Consider the following 23,770-nt stretch of genomic DNA (forward strand, 5'->3'; position numbering starts at 1 on the left):
AATAAATTTCTATCAGGCTCAAAAGGATTCATCTTTCTGATTTTAAATTCACCTTGCAGTCAGTTGGCACTCTATCTTCTTTTGTAGAAAGATTGGCAGCATTTAGATCTATGGCCATCAATGGATGACGTTTGCAGTATTTAAGCGGTAATATCACACAAGACTACTAGGATACTGCACTGAGACTTTTAACTACTGTAGTTTTAACCCCTGCTGAAGCAAAGATGAGCATGCTGCTAAACCTGAGAACTATTTTTTTCATTAAAAATATCTTGGTTTAATCCTCAGAACCAACCAAAGTAAACCGGATGATTTCCTCTTAAGGACTACAAAATGGTGAGCAACTGGGGGGATTTCTCAAAGAGTTGTTGCAGGGGCTGGAGGTCTTAGGACCTGAGGAGCATGCCATCCAGAGCTGAGGAACCAAAGTTGTACGTTACAACCCTAGAGTTAGCGTGTGTGGCAGCTCTTTGGTCAGCAATAGTACCAATCCCAAACATGGCATCAGTGAATGCCCTCAGCCATTAAAATAAAGGGTGGTGTTTCAAGAGCCTGGGTTTGACTGCAGCTGGTGCACATCTCACCCTCCAAATAAACAAAGGTTCAGGCAGGAGCCACACTGGCAATGCAGGTGTTACAGGAAAGTGTGGTGTGGTTTTGCTAACACATTCATGGCACAGTGAGAAATACCAGCGACAGAACATGGGAAGGCCCGAACAAAAATACACATAAATGCATATGGATGTAGCTGTAGCCACTTCAAGTTGCATAAATAACTCCTTCACACTATGCTTGGCACCTGTTACCTCTTCCATGTTTGTTTCCAGTTTTTTCACTTCATTTCCCTTAAGCTCCAGCTGCTCTGTCAGCTGTGTGATTCTCTCCTCCAGCTCTGCAGGGGCTGCCTCAGAGCCATCAGCATCCGTGATCTCCAAGTAGGACATCAACTTCTTCTGCAGTTTTTCGTCACATCTATGTATATATGTGAAGAAAAAAAAGTTCATATCACTCATAATGTTTATGTTAAAAAATAAAACAAAGCCTGCTTTCCCACCAAACTTTTGTCAGCAGAGATAATAATTTGGTGTCCCAGCTGATGCTGATTAGGATTAAGTGTGGGTATTTAAGCCATTGCTTCCCACCTGCTGTAAAGGCTGGGCCTGCTGATGTTGCCAGGTAGAATTACAGCTTATATTACACAGAAGTCATGATGCCCTCAGGTCATGAAGAAATATTCTCAAAGGGCTCAGGTAGCATTTGTTTCAGAAACATACCCGCTGCCACAGCAAGGGAGCTTGGTCAGTATTTTCTTCACCTGGGCCGCCTGGGATTGCTGGTCTCCTGCCCACTTCTCCTCCTCTTCATCAGAGGCAGCCTGGCCCTCCACAGAGCGGAACAGCTGGTCATCTGCTCGAGAAATCAACAGCCACTCAGCACCCAAACAGCCACCCTGATGTGCTGCAGCTGCGCTGATTGAAACCAGTGAGACCCAGAAAGCACCAGGTGAGGTTTTAAACTCCCCAGTGAAACATCACCTGTGGAAAGGGGGCTCTGAATCTAGGGCAGGGTAGTCTCAGGAAAGGTAATTTATTTATTTATTTATTTTTAATTTTTTTTTTTTTTTAAAAAAAAAGAACCTTGAACATCTCAGCACCTTCTTGCAGTTAATGTAGAGCTGTTTTCTTTACTTTCATTTAACTTAGTCAAATGCAAGGATAAGTGTGAAGGAACAACGTATTATTAGCACAATTGTTCTTCATGTATGCAATTGAATATACACTTTTCAACAGGAATAAGAAACTCCTGTACTGTGTTAGGGCTTTTTGTGTAGTCACTGAACCAGCCAAACATGCATTCAGAGTTCAGAAATTTAATTTTAATACTCTCTGATTCATTCACTTACTGTGCTTTGAAGGGATGCTGATTTTTACATAGAACTGTATTATTAGACCTAGAGGTATCTCATGCTTAGTTTTACCTGTCTACTGTAAACCTCACATCTCCTCATGTGTTAAGTAAGAGGTCATCTGGCTAATGCAGAATAATTTACAATATTCCTTTGATGCAATGACTCTTCTGCTCTAAAGAATTAATATTTATTAATTTTTACCTAAAGATTTTATAAATAAATTTGTACCTAGATTTATATATATAGCTTATCTATGTTTATCCCAAATGTGCACACAGTTTTGCAGTCATTCAATTTTGCAGTTTCTTTTCTTTTCTGTGTAACTAATCCTTTTTTCTATTTGCATTTGATGGAACGCTTCTTCCCATTTTAAGATTGAAAAAACTCCCCACAGTTAATATGTTTGAGTAATTTGTGCTAAAAAGCTGTTTGAACTTGAAATATGGGTAACATAGATTAGACATGGGATCTGTCTTTGAGCTGGCAAAAGTGCTTGATTGAATAACGTATTTGTGAAAGTAGCTCAATTTTGTAAGTCTAACCAAATGCAGAACATGCTGCAAAGTAAACTATATTTAAATATCATTATTTTTTTAATTCCTGAGCATCTGTTTGTCAGCTCTGTTCAATAAATACACAAAATCAAGTTTTATGTCAGTATATACAGTTCTCTAGTCTGTAGTAAAGATGTGTTGTTACTTACAGTTAATGTCAGGTAACTTTTTTGGTCTCCTTTGAATGAGATCTCAAAAATTCATTGAAGGTAAGTCAGTTTTACTGAACATACTTAGCAGTCGCTCAAGAATGGTCAAGAAAACCAAAGGGAGAGAAGGTGTTTGGCTTCTAAGATAACTATTGTAATGCCTCTCATCGTTAGAGCAGCTAAATGATCCACCAAAAGTTGTCATTGCTTTGAAAGCTCTAGTACCAGTAAATTGTAGTCTAGGTCATTTTAAATTAGAGCTAGTCCAGGCAAACTCTGTGACTTTAGAAGAATTTCAAAGAATGCTTCATGCAGTCCCATGAGAAATCAGAAGTGAGTGATGCTATGCCAGTGGTTAGGGCTCCATGTGCAAAGCAGGTTGGATCTCTTCAGAGCTGTGAAGCAGCCAGAATGTTTCCAAAGATTGTCATTGTACAGAATATCAACTGCAAATGGTTTCTTTGGAAATGACTTCAGCTGAACTTATGAGTTTTGTATTAAACAAATGACAACAACAAAAACTTTGTATTCTTAAGACAGGAAAAATGTTTTGGTATGGTGAATATAAAACAAACAACAAAAATCCACAGTTGTTCTAAACCTTAGCTCTGTATGTGGGGAAGTAGAAGTAAAGTAGTATGTAGTATGTGGGGAAGAAGAAGTAAAGAAGAAGTAAAAAACTGAGATTTTAACCCCTTATTTATTTATTTAACCCCTTATTTATATTTAGGGTTTCAAGATGTATTAAGACATATATTAGCAGCTTTGGTGGACTAATATCTATATTATTTTTCTGCTGAGGATCTTACAAATCAGTGAGGAAATAAAATATTTGGATACTAGGCTTAATACCGTTTTCAGAAATCCCAGCTCCGCCAGTGGGAGATCTTCGATCTTGCTGCAAAACGGATGAGCAATATCTTCTATCTGCTGAAGCTGCTGCATCCTTCTGCTCTGGGCTGCTCCCTGAGGGAAGCTGAAACTTCACAAATCCTGATCTGGAAAAGAAAGGTAAAATAAAGTGGACTTGAACCAAATTTGAAAGGAAACAAAAAAGAAAGATGAATGTGCATGGTGTAGCATATAATAGAAATTGTTTAGGCGTGCCACAAAAGAACAGGGTCATTTACCTTCTGTGCCTGTGAAATCAAACTGCCAAGGGCTGCCTTTCATTGGTTTTGCTGAGAATCAAAGGAAGGTAGATTTTCTTCTTAGAGTTAAGTAATAAGAACTAAATATTACTAGCTTTTAGTTCATCTCAAAGACATCTGGACAATATATGTGGAAACGGTGTAGTCTGGCCATGTCTCTCGGAGTCTCTCTGTTTTCAGCTGACAGTGTTGGAGTGCGTGCTAACTTCTTAACATGGACACAGCTATAGCTAGGGTAGCATGTCCTGCATCCTGTCACCTAGGGCAGTGTTCAGATTTACAAGTATCAGGCTACTTGCCTGGTTCAGCATTGAACCAAGCTTCAGTTTAGTCTAAAGAACAGTATTAAAGACTTTTTGTGGCCCCTTTACATGGTTTGTCATGTTCTAGGATGCAAGAAGAGGACGGCCCTAATAGCAAGCGGTGTTGTGTTTCACAGCTTCAAACGCCATATACATATTGACTTACTGGTTTTCATACTGCCCTTATGAGGCATTTAAGTACACCTCTTATTTTACAGACGTAAAAATACAAAGCCTATGGTCTGTGTTCACAGAGAGAGATAGGAAACTTGGCTCTGTTTATTTCAGTGAGACCAAGGTTTCAGAATTACTTTGTTTTCAAGACCAAATCAAGACCTTTTACCAAGATTATGTAGTTAATTCAAAAACAAAGATTAGTATTCAGTACTTCTGTCTTTGAATTCTCTGCTCAGTTATTTATAACAAAAGACATCAGGGAGATGTCTTTTAGGTGGTTTAGGTCTAAGTTTCCCAAGTGCTGTTTTTACTGGAAAGTCAAAAAGAATGATATGTGAATGGAGTCTTGCACCTGCAAACCGGTGAGCACTGTGCTTCTGAATTACTAACGATCTCATTTGAAATCGCGTATTTTTTTTTTCTTGAGAGGAATATAGTATTCTCCATTTCTTAAAGGAAACAATTTTCAAGATGTGGTACTCAGATTAAAAAAGAAAGATTGCAAAATACTTTGATATCAGCTACATTAGAGATGAGTAGAATTATTTTTGGATTAAAAAAAAAAATCTGATGAATTCAAGTCCTTAAACTTGTCCATCAAAACTATTTTTTAAAAAAAGTAATTTAACTCAATGTGAAGGACAATGATTGTTCAGACTGAGGAATTGATAGTTACCTAAATGGAGAGCATTGGGGCAGTACTTGTGATGAAATTTGAAGTAACGTGTATTGGAGGAATAATCTAGAGTGTATTTTCATGTAGTTGAGTTTTAAATGTTTTTATCCAATCAAGAAGATGACCCAGGCATCTAAGAGTTAAAGAACATTCTGTGTAGTAAAATGGAGAATTTTGCTGTACATGAAGCAAAGTTTAACAAGTGTACTCACATAGATTCAATTTATTTTCTAAAATAAAATAAAATAAAATATCCTGTATTGGAAAGAATGGAAATGGAATGTGAGATGACCATAATGTGAAGTACATGTGAATTTCTCTCTTCTCATTGCAGGACATTTGGTTTGGTTCAGTTTGGCTTTCCTACCTATGCTTTCTTATAAATATACTGGAAGACAGCATTGGTATTTTAGACAAAATAGTTTGCAATATAGGAGACAAAGGAAATTATTTTTACATATAAAACAGTAAAAAAAAATAAAATAAAAAAAAATTGTATCTCAGTTTCATTAAGTATAACAGTGAATTAATTTTTAGCATTCATTTTTTCACTGTATATATGTAACTTTATTCCATAAAATGTTAGGGAAATTAGAGCTATGAAGGTTTTATAAAATCAGACACTTGTAATTAAAAAAAAAAACCCTCACATTGGATAAATGGAAAATTGGAGTATCAGTCCCCATATGTAAAATTTATATCAACTATTTTCAGAGCTAGGAATAAGCAACCTCTCAGGTATGGAGCTAAATGAACAGGATTCAGTCCATTACAAGATCTTGTACTTTTCACATGTATGCTGTATGTGAAGTACTAGTGTACTTCATACAGAGTGTTTTTCCTTTGCTTTCCTGTTTACTTTCAGTAGTTACATCAGGATATTTTCCCACTTAGACCGTATAATAGCATGATTATATTGTTTTCCCTGTAGGAGCCATCATATAGTTCACAAAGAATCTACATGCAGAAGAAAGCAAACCAATTTCAGGGGCTTTACAGTAAATTAATCTCCTTCTGAACTCTTCCTAAGATTAGTTTTGGTTTGATGAGTATTTGTTGCACTTAACACAGTAAATATTCATCAACATAAAATGAGAGTTAAAACACTTGGGAAATTGATTCTACTGAAACAAGTTGCGTAATACCATTTTGTACAAATCTTCTAAATGCTTCCTGCCAGTAAATTCAACTACTGCTAGAAAGGGGACTTTAGATGTAGTAATAGAAGAGCTGGTGCCAAGTTCGAGATAAGTATTGCTAAGAGCTTTTGTTTAATCTAACACAGCTGCTCTCAGTTCCTGAAGAACCACACCAATATTAGTTTCCTTGGTGTTTCTGAAAGTATATGTGCACTAAGTGAATATGATCGATCATGATTTATTTTTTTAAATGTCAGTGTTTCAAAAATCTGTAGGGACACAAAGTGAGGCAAACCTTGCATAGGAATCATCACTGCTCTTTACTGCCTCAGGTAGCACTGACTGCATGAAAATTAATGATGTATTTTGTTTACAGTTTGTGCCATTACTTAGCAACAGTTGGATTTCCTGTTCAGTCAAAGGAAACAGCAGCTCTGGCATTAAGCCTGGCTTCATTTAGCTTGCATTAGTTCTGGCGGAATCATATGGTGGCCTCCAAAGCTACCTTACGCAGCAAGCTTGGGCATTCAAAACGGAAGCTCCTGAGATCTCTGCAGAGTTTTGCTGTGCTTCAGTGTTCTGGACAGTACTGTGGAATGGAGTATTTCCTTTAAAAAGGATATCACATCTTATTTTTCTGAAATGCGGTACTTTTCTTCATTTTTAAAGAAAACTAATTTGGGTCCTTATACTCAGTAGGATTTGTTTACAGTTTCTGATGTCTATCCAGTATTTGGTGGATTGTTCTTTTAAACTTGAGCAATGGCGTAAGTTACACCTGTGTGGATTTTAGAGATTTCTAGAGTTAGGTTGCATATTATAGCAATACTGAGATTTCATTGAATTCTAACTGTAGTTTCAAAGTTGGTTAAGGTTTCAACCCATAAAAAGACTGAGAATATTCAAGTATCATTAAAATCTTCTCTATTAACAGTGGGTTAGTGCTGTAATGTTTAATTTGATCTGTTGATGGTGGTATTAATGTCTTACACCTGGCAACCTGTTTCTTGCAGTCCAAATAACATTGAGAAGCTCAGTTTAAAAAAATAAAATAAAATTTTAAGTCCTTCCCATAAAATTCAGTGCACTCTGGCAGGACTTAAAATAATAGACTGTATCCACTTGGACAAGATTCAGAACAGGCCTAAAGAGTGCTTTTACCTCTCTGTAGGTCTTATAAGAGAACTTAAAATTAGTTGATCAGGTCCAAAGCACAAACTGTGATTATTCATTCTATAGTAATTTTCCTGAGAGGAAGTCATCAGCGCTCTTTGATTGTGGGGAAATTAAGGGGGTCATTCAGATAGTGTGTTTTGTTAGGTCTTCCCACTCAATATATGATTAAAGACAGCAATATCATTCCTCCATTCCTCTCTAGAGATATTCATCTGGGAAACTGGGGGCGGGGGGGGGGGGGAGGAATTTTGAGCAAGAGTTTTCAGACCCAGGTGCTCCAGAACTAAGATCTTAGTGCTGGCACAGGCTCTGCCATTTGCATCAAATCACATTGTGCCTTGGTTTCTCCAACAGGAATACAGTGAAATTATAATTCGTTATGCACTAAAGGGCACAAATTAAACCTTGATTTCTAGAACCAAACATAGCAAGTACAATTATTTCAAGGTATCTGAAAATGGGACATATTTTAAACATACATGAAGGAACATATGGCCAGACAAGCTGGAATTCCAGAGCTCTTCTGTGCCAAATAAAAATGAAGGAAAAATGCAAGCAGCAAGATGAGTAAATATGGATGTTTTTAAAAGCAAGCAAATACACGCACCCAACACCAAAGAGACTTTGTTTGCAGAGCTACAATACTTAATGTCAAGGATCTGTTGGAAATAAATACACTGTAAATTTGTAGTTTTGGTATGCTTTGGAGGGGGAGTTGCTGTTACTGCTCACATAAAGGGGAAGCATGCCGTTCATTTATAAGTAGAAACTGAATATGAGCTGGATCAAAGAAGGTTCTCATCTGAGACTGGGCACAGAAGAGTTAGCTGAGTAAATGGACAATAGTAGTGAATCTTTGCTGTCTATTGGAATAAAGGTTGTGTGTGTGTCTATGTATACATACATACATGTATATATATAAACAATTTTGCATGGACATAGGATCCCACATTGACTTTGGAGAATGTTTCAAGAAGACAGTAAATTTCTCTGGCTGGATTCTAACAATTTTGGTTTTGACTTAAAAGCAGATGGAAACCAACCAGAACAGAAGGTTGCTTCATGCTTCTCAGTTCTCATTGCTGGAGTACCCAGCAATTCATCATCCCAAAGTGAGGTGGTGGAGGCATGAATGGAGGCATAGTGATGCTTTTTGGTGGTGGAACACTGAAACACCCTGATCTCCTGATTTCTCATCAAGTCCTTTAACCACTAGGCCATTTTTTCCTATCTGGGAGCTTTTTATTGTTCAGCAAAATTTAGTGCCCAATCCAGACTCCTAATTTTGAACTGGCAGAAACTTCAGGATTTAAAGACGAGCATAATGAAACATGCCAACTGTCATGCCTTCACTGTCACGGGAGGTTCTTAGAAGGGGAATCTCCACTCATTCTTAACCATAGATTTAATTCTTTTCTCATTAGTATTCATACAACATATAATGAGTCTTCATAAATGAGAGGAGTGAATAAACAGCACGTTTGCTTAGGGCAAAGATCAGAGGGGAAGTAGTTCGGAAGATGCCTGGGAAGCATCTGTGCGCGGTGCAGTGTGGCGACGTTTCCGTGGTGACAGGCCAGCAGCCCACATGCATTTTCAAGCCTTTGTGCTGAGAATAATGGGCAGCTCCAGAGAGGGAAAATCAAGAGTGGAGAGTTGGAAAGTACTGGACCTTAACGTAACGTCCGTGACTAATTGGCTTTTAATTGGTACTCCTGTTATTGTTATGGAAACTTCAAACTGCAGCAAAAACCACCTGCTTCTGGGGATGAACAAGTCTTTAACTTCTATAATTCCTGACTAATCATAAAATAACTCTGAGGAATTATTTAGCTTCATGTTTATAGGTCTTTAACTAGTCCCTTTTACAGGCTTATTTAGAGCAGATCAGGCAACTGTGTCAACAAGGTATGTACATGGCCTAAAGTATAGTTAGCCAAGCTAAGCTATACTTCATTTTTAAAGTGGATGACTGGTCTTTTCATCTAAAATCAGGTGTGGTTTTATCTTTGACAGTTTGGGTTAAAATAGTACAGAGTTAGGGAACCTGGAACGGTTTCAATTCTGGCTCATCACCGACAGGGCTCATGGGGTATGCATATTTTGATTTATTTATGACTTCTCATACATCATGTGGGTTAAATCTGTTTTCACAGTGTATTGAAGTGTCTGTAGGCTTACTGAATACATCTGTTTTTGGTTGGCACTTTAAGCTGTGGATCTCTCTTCAACAGAAATCATATTGAAAGAACTTTCTATGAACAGTTTAGGTTTTAAAATGCTTGGTCTGTAAGGCATTAAATATAAAACTTTACAAGTATGAATTTGTTATAAATAATAAAGATAACTAAATATCCCTGATTTGTGCTGAAATAAGAACAAAATTGTAACTTAAGAGCCTCTGTAATGCTGGCTAAAGTTTGGAGAGGTTTCCTGTTATCAGCTGATGACTTTAAATTTCTTGCCAAAATCACTGTCCTCTAGGAAAAATCATCTCACTGATGGCAATGTGTTTTATCACTGAATGTTTCCATCTTCTGCACAGTGCATATAACCAGGCAAATCTGCCACTAGCAGAGGGTAACAGAGTTATTCCTTGCTGTCATGCAGCTCTTCCTGTGATGATTTCAAGCATTTTTGAGACAAATCAAACTTTTGTGCAGACATAATGGAATTATTGAAAAGAAACATATCTTTTGTTGTCTGTACTGTCCCATTCCAAAGAGCAACTTGTGTAAGCTCAGACTGCTTGAGGGAAGCTGTTTTTTGGAAATCAGCTGCTCTTAGTACAGGTCTTTTATTGTTCATTTGTCAGTTGTTCTCTTGCTATTCCACTACTTACAATCTGAGATCACATTAGAAAACTAGATTTTCTGGGCGGTACGTGGGTGTTTCCTGACACTTTGGGTTCTCAAAGATCCAGATGCCAAGTTCTTCAGTTGCATATTGTTGTCCTATGCCATTTGAGTTGAATTTCTCCCAATCCAAACATTTCTTATGCTGATCTTTCAGGTTTCAGGTAAGCAAGAACAACAGAATTAAAGACATTCCTAAAAGGCCTCATACCTCCCTTGTCTGGAGCAGTGACTGTTCTTAAGAACTCTGAAGTACTGAAAGTGTTCCAGCCCATAGCCACGAAGAAATATATAAACTTTGCCAACATTTGTGTTTACTTTAGTTTACCTTAAGCAAGATGTCATTATCTGCCAAGAATGAGATCAGGAAGATTGTCCCTTTTGCACTCCTGCTGCTCTCTCTGCTAAAGCTGCTGGCACAGGGGGTGGTGGCTTTGATGCAGGGAAGACCATAGAAGCTGCATAGGCCTGATGGAGTAGCCCAAGATAAATTCAGAAAAAAAAAATCATCTCCCTTTCTTTCAGTCTTGTACCCCTAACACCTTGTTCCCATTCTCCATATTCTCATTCCTTATCATAATGTTCATGAGTTGTGCAAGTGCTTGTGCTGCTATGAACAGGATTCCTGAAATAAGGTGTATTAAAGTATCTCCTTCCTCTGACTTTTGGAGACAAGTTTAAAATTTGGATCAACATCCTAAGAGCTGTGTCTTTCAGGAGGTGCAAAAATGCAGGGCTGTGACAGGAGTGAGCAGGCTGGGGAGAGACCTTTCAATCAGGTTTTACTGCTGAAAGATATATGCAGTTGAATTACTCCTTGAACAGGCACAGTGATTAAGGTGAAGATAATATAAAAGTGAAATTACAACAGCTACTTCTCCATGAAGGAGATAGGTAGAGATAGAAAGGCACAGAAAATGATATGTGTAGAAAAAGGTGCTTAAGGGTCAGGCATGCTCCCTGATAAAGTTTGGTATGGTATTCAAGTTCTTGAAGTCTCGCCACTACTCTCCTATCAGTAAATGTTTGGGATAAGCATCCACAATTTAGCTTCTCCTCCCTGACTGCAGGTCCACCTGGAGGATGGTAATTTACTGTGCTGTCAGCTGTTCGGTTATCCTAGAGAAGAAATCTATGCAGAGAATGTGGAGAATCTGACCCTGGTGGTGGAAAACACAGACGTCAGGTAGCCCATGGTGGTGCTATCTGACACAGTCTTATGTTTTAAGCAGATCTGTTATTTTGCTTGCGTGTGTGTGTTGTGGTTTTTTTTTTTTTTTTTTTTTTTTTTTTTCTCTTGGAAAGCTCTTGGTTTACAAGATGTCAGAAGGTTGCCTTAACCCCAGGAGCACATCCATTACGTTATGATTATTTATAAAATCAGTGTCTGCTTTTCCTACGTGACCCTTGGCTCATTCAAGGCAGGGGATAAATGACTTCTATGGATGGACAACAACTGTGAAAAGAAGGAAACTTCTGACAGGAGGTTGCTTTCTCTCCTATTGCAGAGGTGTAAGTAGCAAGTCAGGTGAGACAGGCAGGAACAGAATGGTTAGTGCCATTGTTACAGCAATTAATGCTCCTTTGAAGCTGATTCTATTCCTGCCTCTGCTGGAGACCCTGTGTAATACTAGGCAAATTACTTTAGGCTTTTTACACGTAATTACTGTGTTAGTATGCACAGATAATAATTGGATCCTGATTTTTTTGTCAGTGAAATTTAAGACTATGGGGTATGCAAACTGTATTTGAAACATGGAATCACTGAAGCTATAATTCATGTGTTTTGCTCTAAAGTAGTGGGTACTGTGAACATTTATATGTCAGAGTGAGCACCTAAAATTACCTGAAGACTTCTATGGTAATATTTGTCTATTATCTTATACTGTGATGAGAAACTAGTCATTTGTTTTCAGGGTAGCATTTCAGTCCACTTTCATAGTAAAGATGAATTAAGCATTAAGCAAGACCCACCAAAGCACAAAATGGATGTTTTTATGCATGGATACTCACACATTCTTATATTTATTACAAATAAATGAATAAGGAAGCTGAGTTAAAACTGCACGGACAGATTTCTTCTTGTGACTTGCAGAATACATTCCTTTCAGCTCTGAAATGCAGCCTGAGAGCCGAGTCTCACTGTTTGATATTTCCTTAACCTTGTTTGACTTTGAATCTTAACAATCTTAATAAACTGTTAGTCATTTGGGCTGCTGAATGGAAGATATATTTGATAATTAGGCTAAACAGATGAGGTAATTATGGTGCTCTTATAAATTCTATACCTAGCAAGGAACTATATCATGTGGTGGTAGTTCTGAGTATATATATATAAAGATGAATATGGCTTTCTTGTTCTGCGTGAGGTATTTTATGGTTAATCGTTACTGAATTATCCAGGAGAAGCATTCATCACTTTGGAATTATGTCATTCAGATACTGCTGCCCCCTTAAGGAATTCTTTTGTGACAAAATAAAGGAAATGATTTCCAGATGTTGATCCACTGGAATAAAGATCTCTATTGCCACACCCTGCTAGCGAGACAGTGTAAATATCTGAATTTCAGGAGCTTGGATGCACACAACACAAGTTTAATTAAAGCTGGAAAAACTCAAGTATCACTTGTTCTTGATTGAACCATTACAACAATAGCTATTTGCTAAAGCCTCCCCAAAACTTGGAAATCTGAGTGAAAACCTGGATTCAGCTTTCCAACTAGGCATGGAAATGGAGGTCATAGATCCATTACTCCATTTTTCTTATCTTGCATGCAGCTCTGAGTTTCCTTTCCTTTTGTACTGGAGCAATTAATTTAGTATAACTGTAGTTTGTGTTATGCTGGCAGTGTTAGAATTACTCCCCAAACCCACAAGACTCAGTAGAGAGGGTACATTAGGACTTAGGAGCACCAGGCTATGTGCAGGTGCATTAAGAAGACTTCTGCAGTTGGTCCTCACGCAGAAAAGAGGGCCGGATGGTATTGCCCATGGGTGTGGATCCATCCTGCTGGCTGTCACTTCAGCACTTGAATCTGAGCCAGGCTTCATCCTTTAATAGATATTGCATCTTATGGGTTGCCCTTCCTCAGGTCAACATCCTTCAACCATACTCTCAGCTAGGTTCATAGGACATAGATTATTCTGCCTAGAGTTTGCTGAAGATGCTTTCCTGGCAGTATGTTACAACTCCATTTCAGAGAAGCAGTGCAAGTAAACTTACTTCTTTGTAACCAGGAAGTATTGGTCTGAAATGAGGCTGAAGCCTGTCTGAGAACAAGTTCTCATGTAAGATTTACAGTCCTCTTTGCTTCTAGTCAGACAGACAGTCCCCTCGGTAAAACCTCTTGCTGGACTCTTCTGATATCTCCTTTCAGTCCAGCCCATAACAAAAAGCAGCGGAGGCATGTAAAAACAAAAGGCAGTTACATAACTGCACATAGATGAGTTGTGGATGTGTTCTGCTAAGTCTGTTCTTCCTTCCTCATCTGCAACCCTTAATTTTCAGAATTCTTTTTCTCTCTCTTGGTGTCCTGACTCATATTTTACAGGTTCTTGAAAGCCTACAACCAACAATAGTAACTAAAATATGACAAAATTCTAACACACTGACAGATATAAGAAAGATACTTGATATAAGGCAGATAAACAAGAGCAGGAGAGCTGTGTGCTGTAGATAATTATCTTCTGCCATTGCTTGTATAACAACAACAAAAAAGACCTCACATATTCCATCACATAGACATGTACTATTTAATCCCAAAGAACCCTTCTCTTATCTCCCAAGTGCTACAGTGTATGTCAGTAAAGATCAAATATCCTGTGATCCTTTTAGTGTCTGCTAGATAAAGAAAAGTCTTCTTCCTAAGAAGAGTCAGGGAGTCCTTATCAGTAGGGTGGAGATCCTACTGAGTTCAGCTTTTAGAGCTTAAAACATTTGATAAAACATTGTTTTTCACTTCTGTTTGGTGCATGCAAGACTGTACCACCTAAAGTGGTAGAAACTCTGAAGATCTGTATTTACTGGCACGTAAGTTCCTTTGGTTCTTATCTCAGAGCTTTGTAGACTTAGAGCCTCATGGGTTTGGAGAGGCAGAAAAGGAAGATGTGCCTTAAGCTGGCTGCAAGTTATTGCTGACTAATTCTTAATAAGCATTTAGGAAAACATCATGTTAATGTACATTAACAGGAGGAGCAGCGACCATCAGTGTTGTATCTCAGATACTTAAGCTCTCATGGGGAAATTACATGCTGTCCTGTGTAGTCGTTTGGTCCCTGCAGGTGCCCCACAAACAGGAGCTGTCCTGCGGTGAATGCTGAGCCCGGAGAGCAAAGGGAGCAGCTGGCCTGAGACCTGAGCATGAAGCTTTGGTGCCAGCAACTTTCTGCTGTGACCGTGGGGAAGTCACAGCTTCCATGTTTCTCAGATCCTGTATCAGGAAACAAGAATAACAATTACCTCACCACGTTGTGTTTTCTATCCCACTAATGTTTTCAAAACATCCTTAGATCTTTAAAGAGGGCTATTTCTTTACTAGATACTGTTTAATTATCCAAGCTCCTTCGTATTTGAGCTCTGTGCCTGCTATTCTGATGCTTTTTTTTTGAAACAGTTTTAAGTTTCCTGAAAGCAGCATGCTCATTGCTTCCTTTGAGCTTTCATGTTTGGGTAGGTGATTTGCAAAAAATAACACTGCCTTTACAGTAATCTCCAAATAATTACTTTCCTTCCTAAATGTTTGTAAGTTATTTGCCAGTTCAGAGAGATCTGAAAAGATTGCCTGTTATTCCTGCACTATTAGACACGTTCTGACAACAAATATATCAGCTTCTATGTAGTCTTTTATTGGTTATATAGCTGTATAAGAAATGTGATTAGGAAACAGAAATACCAATGACAGAAATGCAACATAACCGTACACAGCTGCTCCCTCTGTGTAAGAACTGATTTCTGACTTTGCATGTTTAGCACTCTGCCTTGGCTGCATTATCCATGGGTGGATCTCTGCTTATCCCAGCATAACCTCAACTGATAGATGCATTTCTTCATCTGAGGAACCTCAGGCCAAGTACGCTTGTATTGTATTTATTGTCAAGTTTACTTAAAGGTCATCTAAATTTATATTTACATGATACCTATTCCCACAACTGCAAAGCACTTGAGCGGTTGTGTAATTTCAACCAAATATGTAGTCTCATTGACACAAAACAAACTAAAGTTACAGTTTAATTTCACGGTATCATTTGCAATCCTTACATAATTAGTTATGTTTCTGTAAACGTTTTGCTAAAATTTCATTATTGCCATTTTCAAACAATTGACCTGACCAGGTTGAGGTTATTAGTTAGACAAGTATTCCTCAAGCTTTTGCTTTACAAGCTGTTCTGCAGTTTCTGTGATATGGTTATAAGGCATTAATTTCCATACTGTTCAGCTGTTCAATAACGTAGTATTGGGATTCATATGGGGCATAGGCAATGCTTAGTACTCCTCCAGGAAAAGCTCTCTTCTATCAGTTTATCAGAAATTCAACATAAATTACTACAAATATTTAATGGAGGAAAAAAAGTATGGTGAACTTTTTTGTCTCTTTCAGGAAAAAAATAGATGTCATATATGTAAGATAGGTTAATATGAGTGTATGTCAAAATTCTAGGCTTTATGGATGACTTCAGTAGGCAAAATGTGGAATTTCATGGTACTGTGAGCTAAAATGGTTAAACAAATAGGCTATCGAATAAGCATACATTAAAAGATGCTTAAGAGGTGTAACTTGGGTGTGTGACAAGACAGCAAAGATGGGGACTGAAAATGTGATCATGGTCATATTAGCATTGGTTGAGTCCCTAGAAGCAGACAGTGTTGCTTGAAATGTATAGGTTATTGGCTGGATCTTCAAGGTTTCTCACTTCTTGAAATGTCATTACACTGTTAAGGCTGGTTTTCTGATACTCTCCTCATGTGTGTGGGTTTATAAAAAGTGACTGTTTTCAGACCACAGGACTGGTGCCACATGATGTAAACGATGTTACTTGTGTTTAGATTGTGTCAGTGTAAGGAAATCATGACCCAATCTGTTTGAAATCAGTACACCCTACTGGGATAAAGACTAGATTAATAATGTTTTTATTAGCAAGAGCAAAACCTAGTGTTCTTGTACCTTATCCAGCACTGATATCATATGATTGTGATAATATTCTAAAATTGCATGTAGACCCTTCAGAGCTACCCAGGTGAGACGTGTTCCCTTTTTATTAGGACAACAGCCCAATGAAATCCTGACAGGAGCCCTTGAGTAGAATTATTTATAATGTAAATGATAAAAGGACTTCCTTTTTGGGGAGAAAGGATCAGGTAGATTTTATTAGTAACTTAAAATAACTGATTTTTTCCTCCCTGTTTTTTCAGCTACATTATAAATGAACAAATAGAAAACTTGATCGAAATAAGAGCTGAGCTGGAAGTTGTATATAGATTATTTAAAAAGGGTATGAAAAGTTGAAACAAATCCACCTTCCATCCTTTCGCAGTGCCTGCTGCTCTGCTTCTCTTTGCAATACGCATACATCCACCAGAACTGCAGTGCTTAAGTCACAAATATCATCAGGTTCTGTGGAGCCTAGAAGACTATCAGAAACCAGAAACACACTAAATTAGGTTGAAATATATTTTCTACTTTTGTTTTGGATTTTCTAGCTCTGCAGTCTGAAAGATTTGTCTAAAGCAAATCAGAGCTACATTAAAGATAATTGAAGTGATGCAAAAATGATTCTGACAGTGATTCAATTTCAGCTGCTGCATACTTAAGGTATTACAGAACTTGCTAACATTACGGTATTTAAAAGGTGCATTATTTAGGTAGGATCTCTAATCATGCAGGACTCAGTGCTACTGTCTTACTATTGAAAAATGTATGGTTGGAAGTGGACGTCACAGACCTTAGTGCAGCACTGCAGTTCTCAAGCAGGAGAGCTAATAAATGAGGTGAAGGAGAGGGGCCAGATGGAATGTGTTGCTAGGAAAATTTTTCGTAGGAAGGTTGGGTAACCATGATTCATGTTTTCCCAGTCAATGTTACTCCAGATTATTTTAACAAAAGGCTTTGGCTTCTTGTTTTTTTTTTTTGTTTTTTTTTTTTGTTTTTTTTTAAAGACAACAGTAGTTAAGTGCAAGGTTTTCCCTTTTATTGGATTCTCCTGCCTGCAGTGCCCTGCTGCATCAGCTAGACGGGGGCTGTTCACGTAGACTGGACTGCCAGTTACCTCCGTGGGACGCGGTGCTACTCGCAGCACAGGCAGCCCCTACTTGCAACAGGAGCCCCGTAGTGGGCAAAGACGATTAATTTGGACAGTCTTACAGGTATTTGGAAGCAGATACTTCCTTTTGTTTTCATAGAGTTTCCTCAATAGATTTACACAGGAAAAGAGGGAAATCTGTATGAAAAACAGGAAAGAGTTTTTAGAAGCAGACAACTGTAACACAGCACTAGAAGGAAGACTTAAAATAAATGCAGTTGTTTGAAACCGTAGGTGATACCACTTGTATTATCTTACTGTAAAAACAATGATTAAATTTAACATTACAGGGTTATAGTAAAATAAAAATCCTCGGTATTTACAAAAAAAAATATGGTTAGCCTTTCACTTTAGTTCTTAGTAGATGACTAATATTTAAACTTCTGGGGCCAGGTTTTTATACCATATTTTCTACTTTATTGCCTTGGGCAACTCTTTCGGAAATTTCTCATATGCCTTAGCCTTGGAAGGGATCCCACACTCCTAATGCTGATCCATCTCTCTTGCATCCAATACGAGACCTAATTTTTTCCCCTCAGCTTTTTCACATCCTACAATATAATTTTGTATCCTGGGATTCGTGGCTGTATTATGACAGGTTAGGATGAATTCTGACATGCAGAAATATTTGAAAAAGAAAATCATCTATAGATTTCACATCAAAGTTCCTTCCTGATCCATCCTCAAACTCCCATAGAGTTCAAATGTCTTGGAGAAGTTGTTCTAACATTTGCTGCAAGCACTGAAAAGGGATAGGGAAGATTTTCTGTAGCTCTCCACCTTAAAAGTTAGGTTTGGCCTTCACAGTGTGGTGTTTGTATATGAGAACATTAGGGATAAAATATTCAGTGCTAATTTAATACATAATAACAACACACAAATGGCTAAAAATGAAAGCAGAATATGTTCCTGAGTTTTATTGACAGATTTTTAGTAACTAAAAGCATCATGTTTCAAGATCTATATGACATAAAGTTCAAAATTTTCACAATCCAAAAGAATTTAACACCTCCCCAAAACAAAACAAAAACCAGACACAAACCCCAGCCTTTTATCCATGGCATTTAGCTGGCAATGCTGCTATTTTAAATATTAAAGCTGTCCTACCTACATACCAGAACTTCATGAAGCATTTCAGGCATGGCATTACACTCCTTAAAATTTCTGTTTGAGTGAAAGAGGCTTTGTAGATCTGAAACAGTCTCATTGAAATCAGAGCAGAAACAGGCCTGATATGCTGCAGTGTTTTCATGTTTCTCTCAGCTCAGTGCCACAACAAAGCCTGCTGTTTTTATTTATGTGTTGGAGTTAAAGCTATTGAACAGACCGGAGTTTGTCTGTACACTTCACACAGAACCTAAAGATACCATTTGTGTTCAGATCTACTACTGCTTTTCTGTAGTGTATCTCTGCAGTGAATGCAGATTTTTCTTGGTTTTGTTCTCTGTAGATGCTTTAAAAAACTAAATAGGGGAAAATCAATACAGTGCCAAGTACCAAGCTTGTGTCATTCATCCTGAATCTTTTAAGTAGACACTTCCTCTCCCTCCAAACCCTCATATATATATATATGACTTATAGTTATTAAAATTATCTTGATTGTACTTATTTCTTGAAGGAACTTGCAACAGTCTTTCATTATATGGTGATTTGTTGCTGTGTAGTGTACCCTGTTGTTCAGTAACAGAGATGCTAATAATCCTCTACCAGCAAATTTTTATACTCTCTGGTGATTAGGCTGGCAATAACAGCTAATGGCAGAATTTAACATGCTCTGCCTGGACTTTTGGTTATAAATTCTTTGAAATAGGGCATGAGTACATAAATGTCATATATCTGGAGGGTCATTAAAGAAAAAGATGCTAGCAGTAAACTAAGCCAGCTGTACATTTATGTCCTTGAAGGAATAACGACAGCAGCTCATGAGTATGCAGAAGTCTGGTTTGCATTAGCAAGGGTTCACTGATTTGCATTAATCTTGGCCAGAACTGGGATATTTAGGATAAATACAGCTTGTTTGCAGGCCCACATCCTACTGGGAATAGAAGTGACCTTAGTTTCAGATGTAAGGGCCACCATTAATGCTTGTTTGAGAAGTGATTGGCTCCAGATTAGATGAAAGGTCTAGGCTGGAGGAGTGAGGTGGGAAAAACATCCCTCCAAAAACTTGTACATAAACTTCATTTTCTAGCAGAAGCATTTGTTTAAAAGTGAGAAGCGAAGCCCTTCATTCTCGGTTCTGTAGTTAAAACTGAAATACATCATTAATAACAGACAGAACGGATATATCACATGCAGATCTAGCTCAGGTGACTTCAAAATCATGTCATGCATGCCTGCCTGAAGCAGCCTTTGGGTGCTTGTACTGGTGATGACAGGAAATATCTTGAGGTGAGATTCCTGGCAGCTGTCTTAAAAAGTGTTATTTAAATACACTCCTCAGAATAATGAGAATTGGGCTTTCTGGGTTCAGAGCAGTAGGAAAGCCATGAAGGCATGTATACAAGTTCCCGGGATCCCTTAAGACCATCGTTTACTTCCTTTCTTAGAAAGGCCATGCTGGATCAAAGGTTACTTCAGCGTGTATCGTTACTGGGTAGCAAAGGTTTTAGCAACATCGTCACTTATGGCAGAACTTCAATGCCTGCTGTTGTTTCCAAAGAGTTTCTTGCATGCAGCCTTTTAATGAAGTCCAGGCACTTTGAATCTGTGGAGGTGTTTCCATTAGTGTATTTTCCAAACTACACTGTGCAAGAATCTAGGAAATAGTTGTTTTTTGTTTGCTAGTCACGTGCAATTTGACATTAATATTCCACTTGATTTTGTTACAACTTTCCTGTTGCTAATGACACTTAGATGTAGGGCTCTGATAGCTGCTGGTAAAACAAGAGCTGCTTGTTCAACATGTCTGCTTTGTGCATGTTGTGCTGGTTATTAGATGGAGAAAACTGGAATATTGTTCAGTGCATCTTCCCCTTCCAGTACTGACACGGCAACTCAGTGGAGCCACTCCATCAGATCTGCAAATCTGGGGTCTCTTGCTGCTGGAGCTAACTGTATTTGGTGTCAGTACTGGCACAGAGCCTGCAATGATGCTGTTGCTCCTGGAATAATGAGGCTGTTCCAGCAAATCACAGTCTGAGGGATGTGTGCTACTGGTGTGGACAGGATTTACATGACTGAATCGTGCTAGCATCAGTGATGTCTCGGTGTGTAGAAAATTGTAATTGAATTCTGCTGTTGTACTCTTTTGGCTCAAAACCTGAGAGATCAAGTAAGGCTTTATCTCCTTTCTTCTAGGGCTGCCGCTTCAAAGAAACATAATTTTCCTGTATTTTATATGAACTATATGCAAAAAATTGTAGCACAAGTTGTGGAAGGACTGAGGACTGTACAATTCTAATACCAGAGACACCCCTGTAACGTGACAGAACTGCTCCCTAAACTTGTGCATTCAGAGTATTTGGGCACCCAAGGTGTCCTTGTTGCTCTGCCCACCATAATGCATGTGAAGCAGACACAAGCTTGTGTAGGAAAAAATGGTGTGATGTTCATAGAGAAGCCCAGAATGATGTGATATTCCTCTTGGCCTGTTTCCTATGGCTTGTTTATGAAGCAAAAAATAGTTGTGTGAGGGACTGAATGGAACTATGGAAGTGTCCCGAAGCAGAGGTTGTTTGTAAAATTGATTTAAGGGCCCAGCTAGCACTGAGATTTTCAGCTGCTACTGAATAAAAATGGTAATCTGAATTCCATACCTTCTTAAACAGAGATAAGCCCACCAATTGGGAGCTTCATAACATCGAATCCAAATTTCCTATCATAAAATGATATTAGTGGCTCCATTTAAGCCTCCTGGAGCCTGACTTAAGTAGTAGTCATGATGTTACATCACCGTCTAATACAATAACAAGTTACAGAAAGCTGGATAAAATGTAAGCCTAACAAGAATTTATTGTTCTTAAACTTCATGGTACTTCACAACAGCGGGCAGACAGGTGACAGCAACTCATGCTGAGCAGACAGACTGCTTCCACTGCTCGAGGCACAATAAAACCCAACTGCGCTTATGTACAGTGGGTGGGAAGGCTCCAGAGGTCTCACAGAAGACTTAAGGAAGAAATCCCATTTACTGTTTCCAAGCTCCAATTGAATTTTAAAGACTGCATCTGAGCACATGGTATCTTGCTTGCAGAACAGTGTTGTTTCTTTTCTTCTCCCCCCATCCCCCCCCACCCCCCCACCCCAAGGGTGGGATTAGTTTGTAGGTTTTGTCAGTTTCTATTAGGAAAATTGGATTTCAAGCTGTAGCTATGGTGCTGCCCTGTTCGGTGCTCTTCCTGTTACCGATCTGTCATCTCGTGACATTATTACAGAAAAAAACATAAGCTCACAAATCTTAACGCATTCATGAGAGGCCAGCTTGAAAGATACTCGCTTTCTATGCCTTAAAAACCTCCTAAAGATTTTGTTTGTTTGTTTTCTTAATCTGTAAATAGTAAGCATAAAGATCATCCTGTCTCTAGTGGCTGTGTCTTCTGTGGACGTGTTTGGATTGCCTCACCTCGTGTGGCTAATGCGTTTGCCACAGGCAGCTGAGAGGTGCCCGTTCTCTTGGCAGTCACTGGACTGCAGGTACCAGCAGGCTCTGAGGATGATTAGCACCTCTCCAAATGATGCCTGATATTCTTTAAGAGATTCTCTAATCCTATGTAAGAAATGCTGAAATCAGAGTAACATCATTTTGAGATGATATATTTGACTTAATTCTTCTACAAGCTGTATAAAAACAGAACAGAAACTTTGAGTGTAATGCCAATACAGATCTCAAACTGCCATCAATCCAGTCTCATCTAGTGCATGGCTTCATTTCCTGAGCAACAACACTGGAATCCAAGTTTAGGTTAGTTTAATTGAATGCTTTTTCTTTACCTATGGGTCTGTGGCCATCTGAAAATTGCTCTAGAACTCAATTTTAACATTAGATATAAAACCTATTAAAATATTTTAGGAAAGCAGTGTATGATGTTATGTATTTATATGTATTTGTCAGCACAGCACCTATAACAATGGGATAAAGTTCTCTAAGCATACAAGAACCCTAAATTGTGGATAATAGATTTGCATCTCTGTGACATATTTTTAATTTTTAAGAATTAAGTTACCCAAAGGGGAAAACTGCAGTTCAGTATTTGCAAAATTGATGAATTATCCTTGGAACTCTTCTAAAGTATTACTCACTTTAAAAAATGTCTGTATTTTGAAATTCATGCTGGGAGTTCTCCAGAATTCATGGCACGCAGCCTTCCCCAAGGCGTACACTGACAGGAACAGATCTTAGATGAGGTATTTCTTGTATTAATTTAATTATCACTTTGTCACACTCCAAATAGAGCTGTATGGCCTGTGTTTTCATATCTTCTAGTCTAACAGATACAGTGTCCTCTATAATAACAGATCTCTGAAATAACAAACATTATAATCTGATTTCAAAATATGCAAATATCCTTGGCCACCTTTGTACAGAACAAAGTAATAAGATCTATTATGCAAAGTTTCTTTCTTATCTGTGTACAATGTAATAGTTACTATTCTGGTGATGTGAATTATTTCAATGGCAATTATTTCAATGGCTGTACCACTGAACTTATTTCATAAGTTCATTGATTTCATAAGTTCAATGGTACAGTTTGAGTGGTCCCAGTATATGTTTAACAGAAGCCTAATGGTATTGGAGCAGTACTATTTAAAATTAAATTCATTGTTTTCCTAAGCAGCGCTATTAGTTTCAGTTTGGAATTAGTTCTTCACTAAAGAATATTAAAGACAGAAGTGAATTATCAGGTGGTCTGAAGGTGTGCCATGTATTTAATAATTTGTGTCAGGTAATCTCATTCAGCTTTGCATTTTATGGGACAGCTATCTGATTCTCTTCCTTTTGTGTAGTCAGCCTGTTCTTATATCCTTGTAGGAGCTCTTAAGGGGGAGAGGATTCCCCATTAATGCATTTTAGAACCTCTTTGTTCCTTTTTCAATTAGTTGTAATGTATTTCTTCTATTTCTCATTTCTAGTCCAGATAGTCCTGAAATAATCCCTCTTTCAGACCTATAGATCACCATTTTGTCCCCTTGACTGTCTGTGGCAGCATGCGAGAAACCAAGTCAGACATGCAGTTATGGGCAGGTACAGGTGATACACTCGCATGTGCACGGTGAGTGTAAGGTACTGCAAAGGCCTTTAAATTACTGAAGAGAGTCATTGCCAACACATACGTATGTGCATAATAAGCAACCAGGAATAAGTGAGAAAACGTCAGCATAGCAATATCAACATGCTAATAGGACAGCTGCAAACAGCACAAAGGCCAAATAAGCATATTTCCCTA

General features: G+C 38.1%; 1 protein-coding gene across 1 annotated transcript in view; it reads right to left on the reverse strand.

The window, feature by feature from the left end:
• EFCC1 (EF-hand and coiled-coil domain containing 1) overlaps positions 1 to 23,770 on the reverse strand; it is a 53,036-nt gene that overhangs the window by 10,610 nt on the left and 18,656 nt on the right. Inside the window, exons 3-5 of the mRNA XM_082768089.1 lie at positions 3,465 to 3,610; positions 1,275 to 1,407; positions 807 to 972 (exon numbers count right to left, since the gene is read on the reverse strand). Of these exons, the coding sequence (XP_082624215.1) occupies positions 807 to 972; positions 1,275 to 1,407; positions 3,465 to 3,610 (445 nt within the window). The remainder of the gene's footprint in view (positions 1 to 806; positions 973 to 1,274; positions 1,408 to 3,464; positions 3,611 to 23,770) is intronic.

This window comes from Aythya marila (genome assembly GCF_965140915.1).
Source record: "Aythya marila genome assembly, chromosome: 10".
In the NCBI taxonomy this organism is placed as follows: Eukaryota; Metazoa; Chordata; class Aves; order Anseriformes; family Anatidae; genus Aythya; species Aythya marila.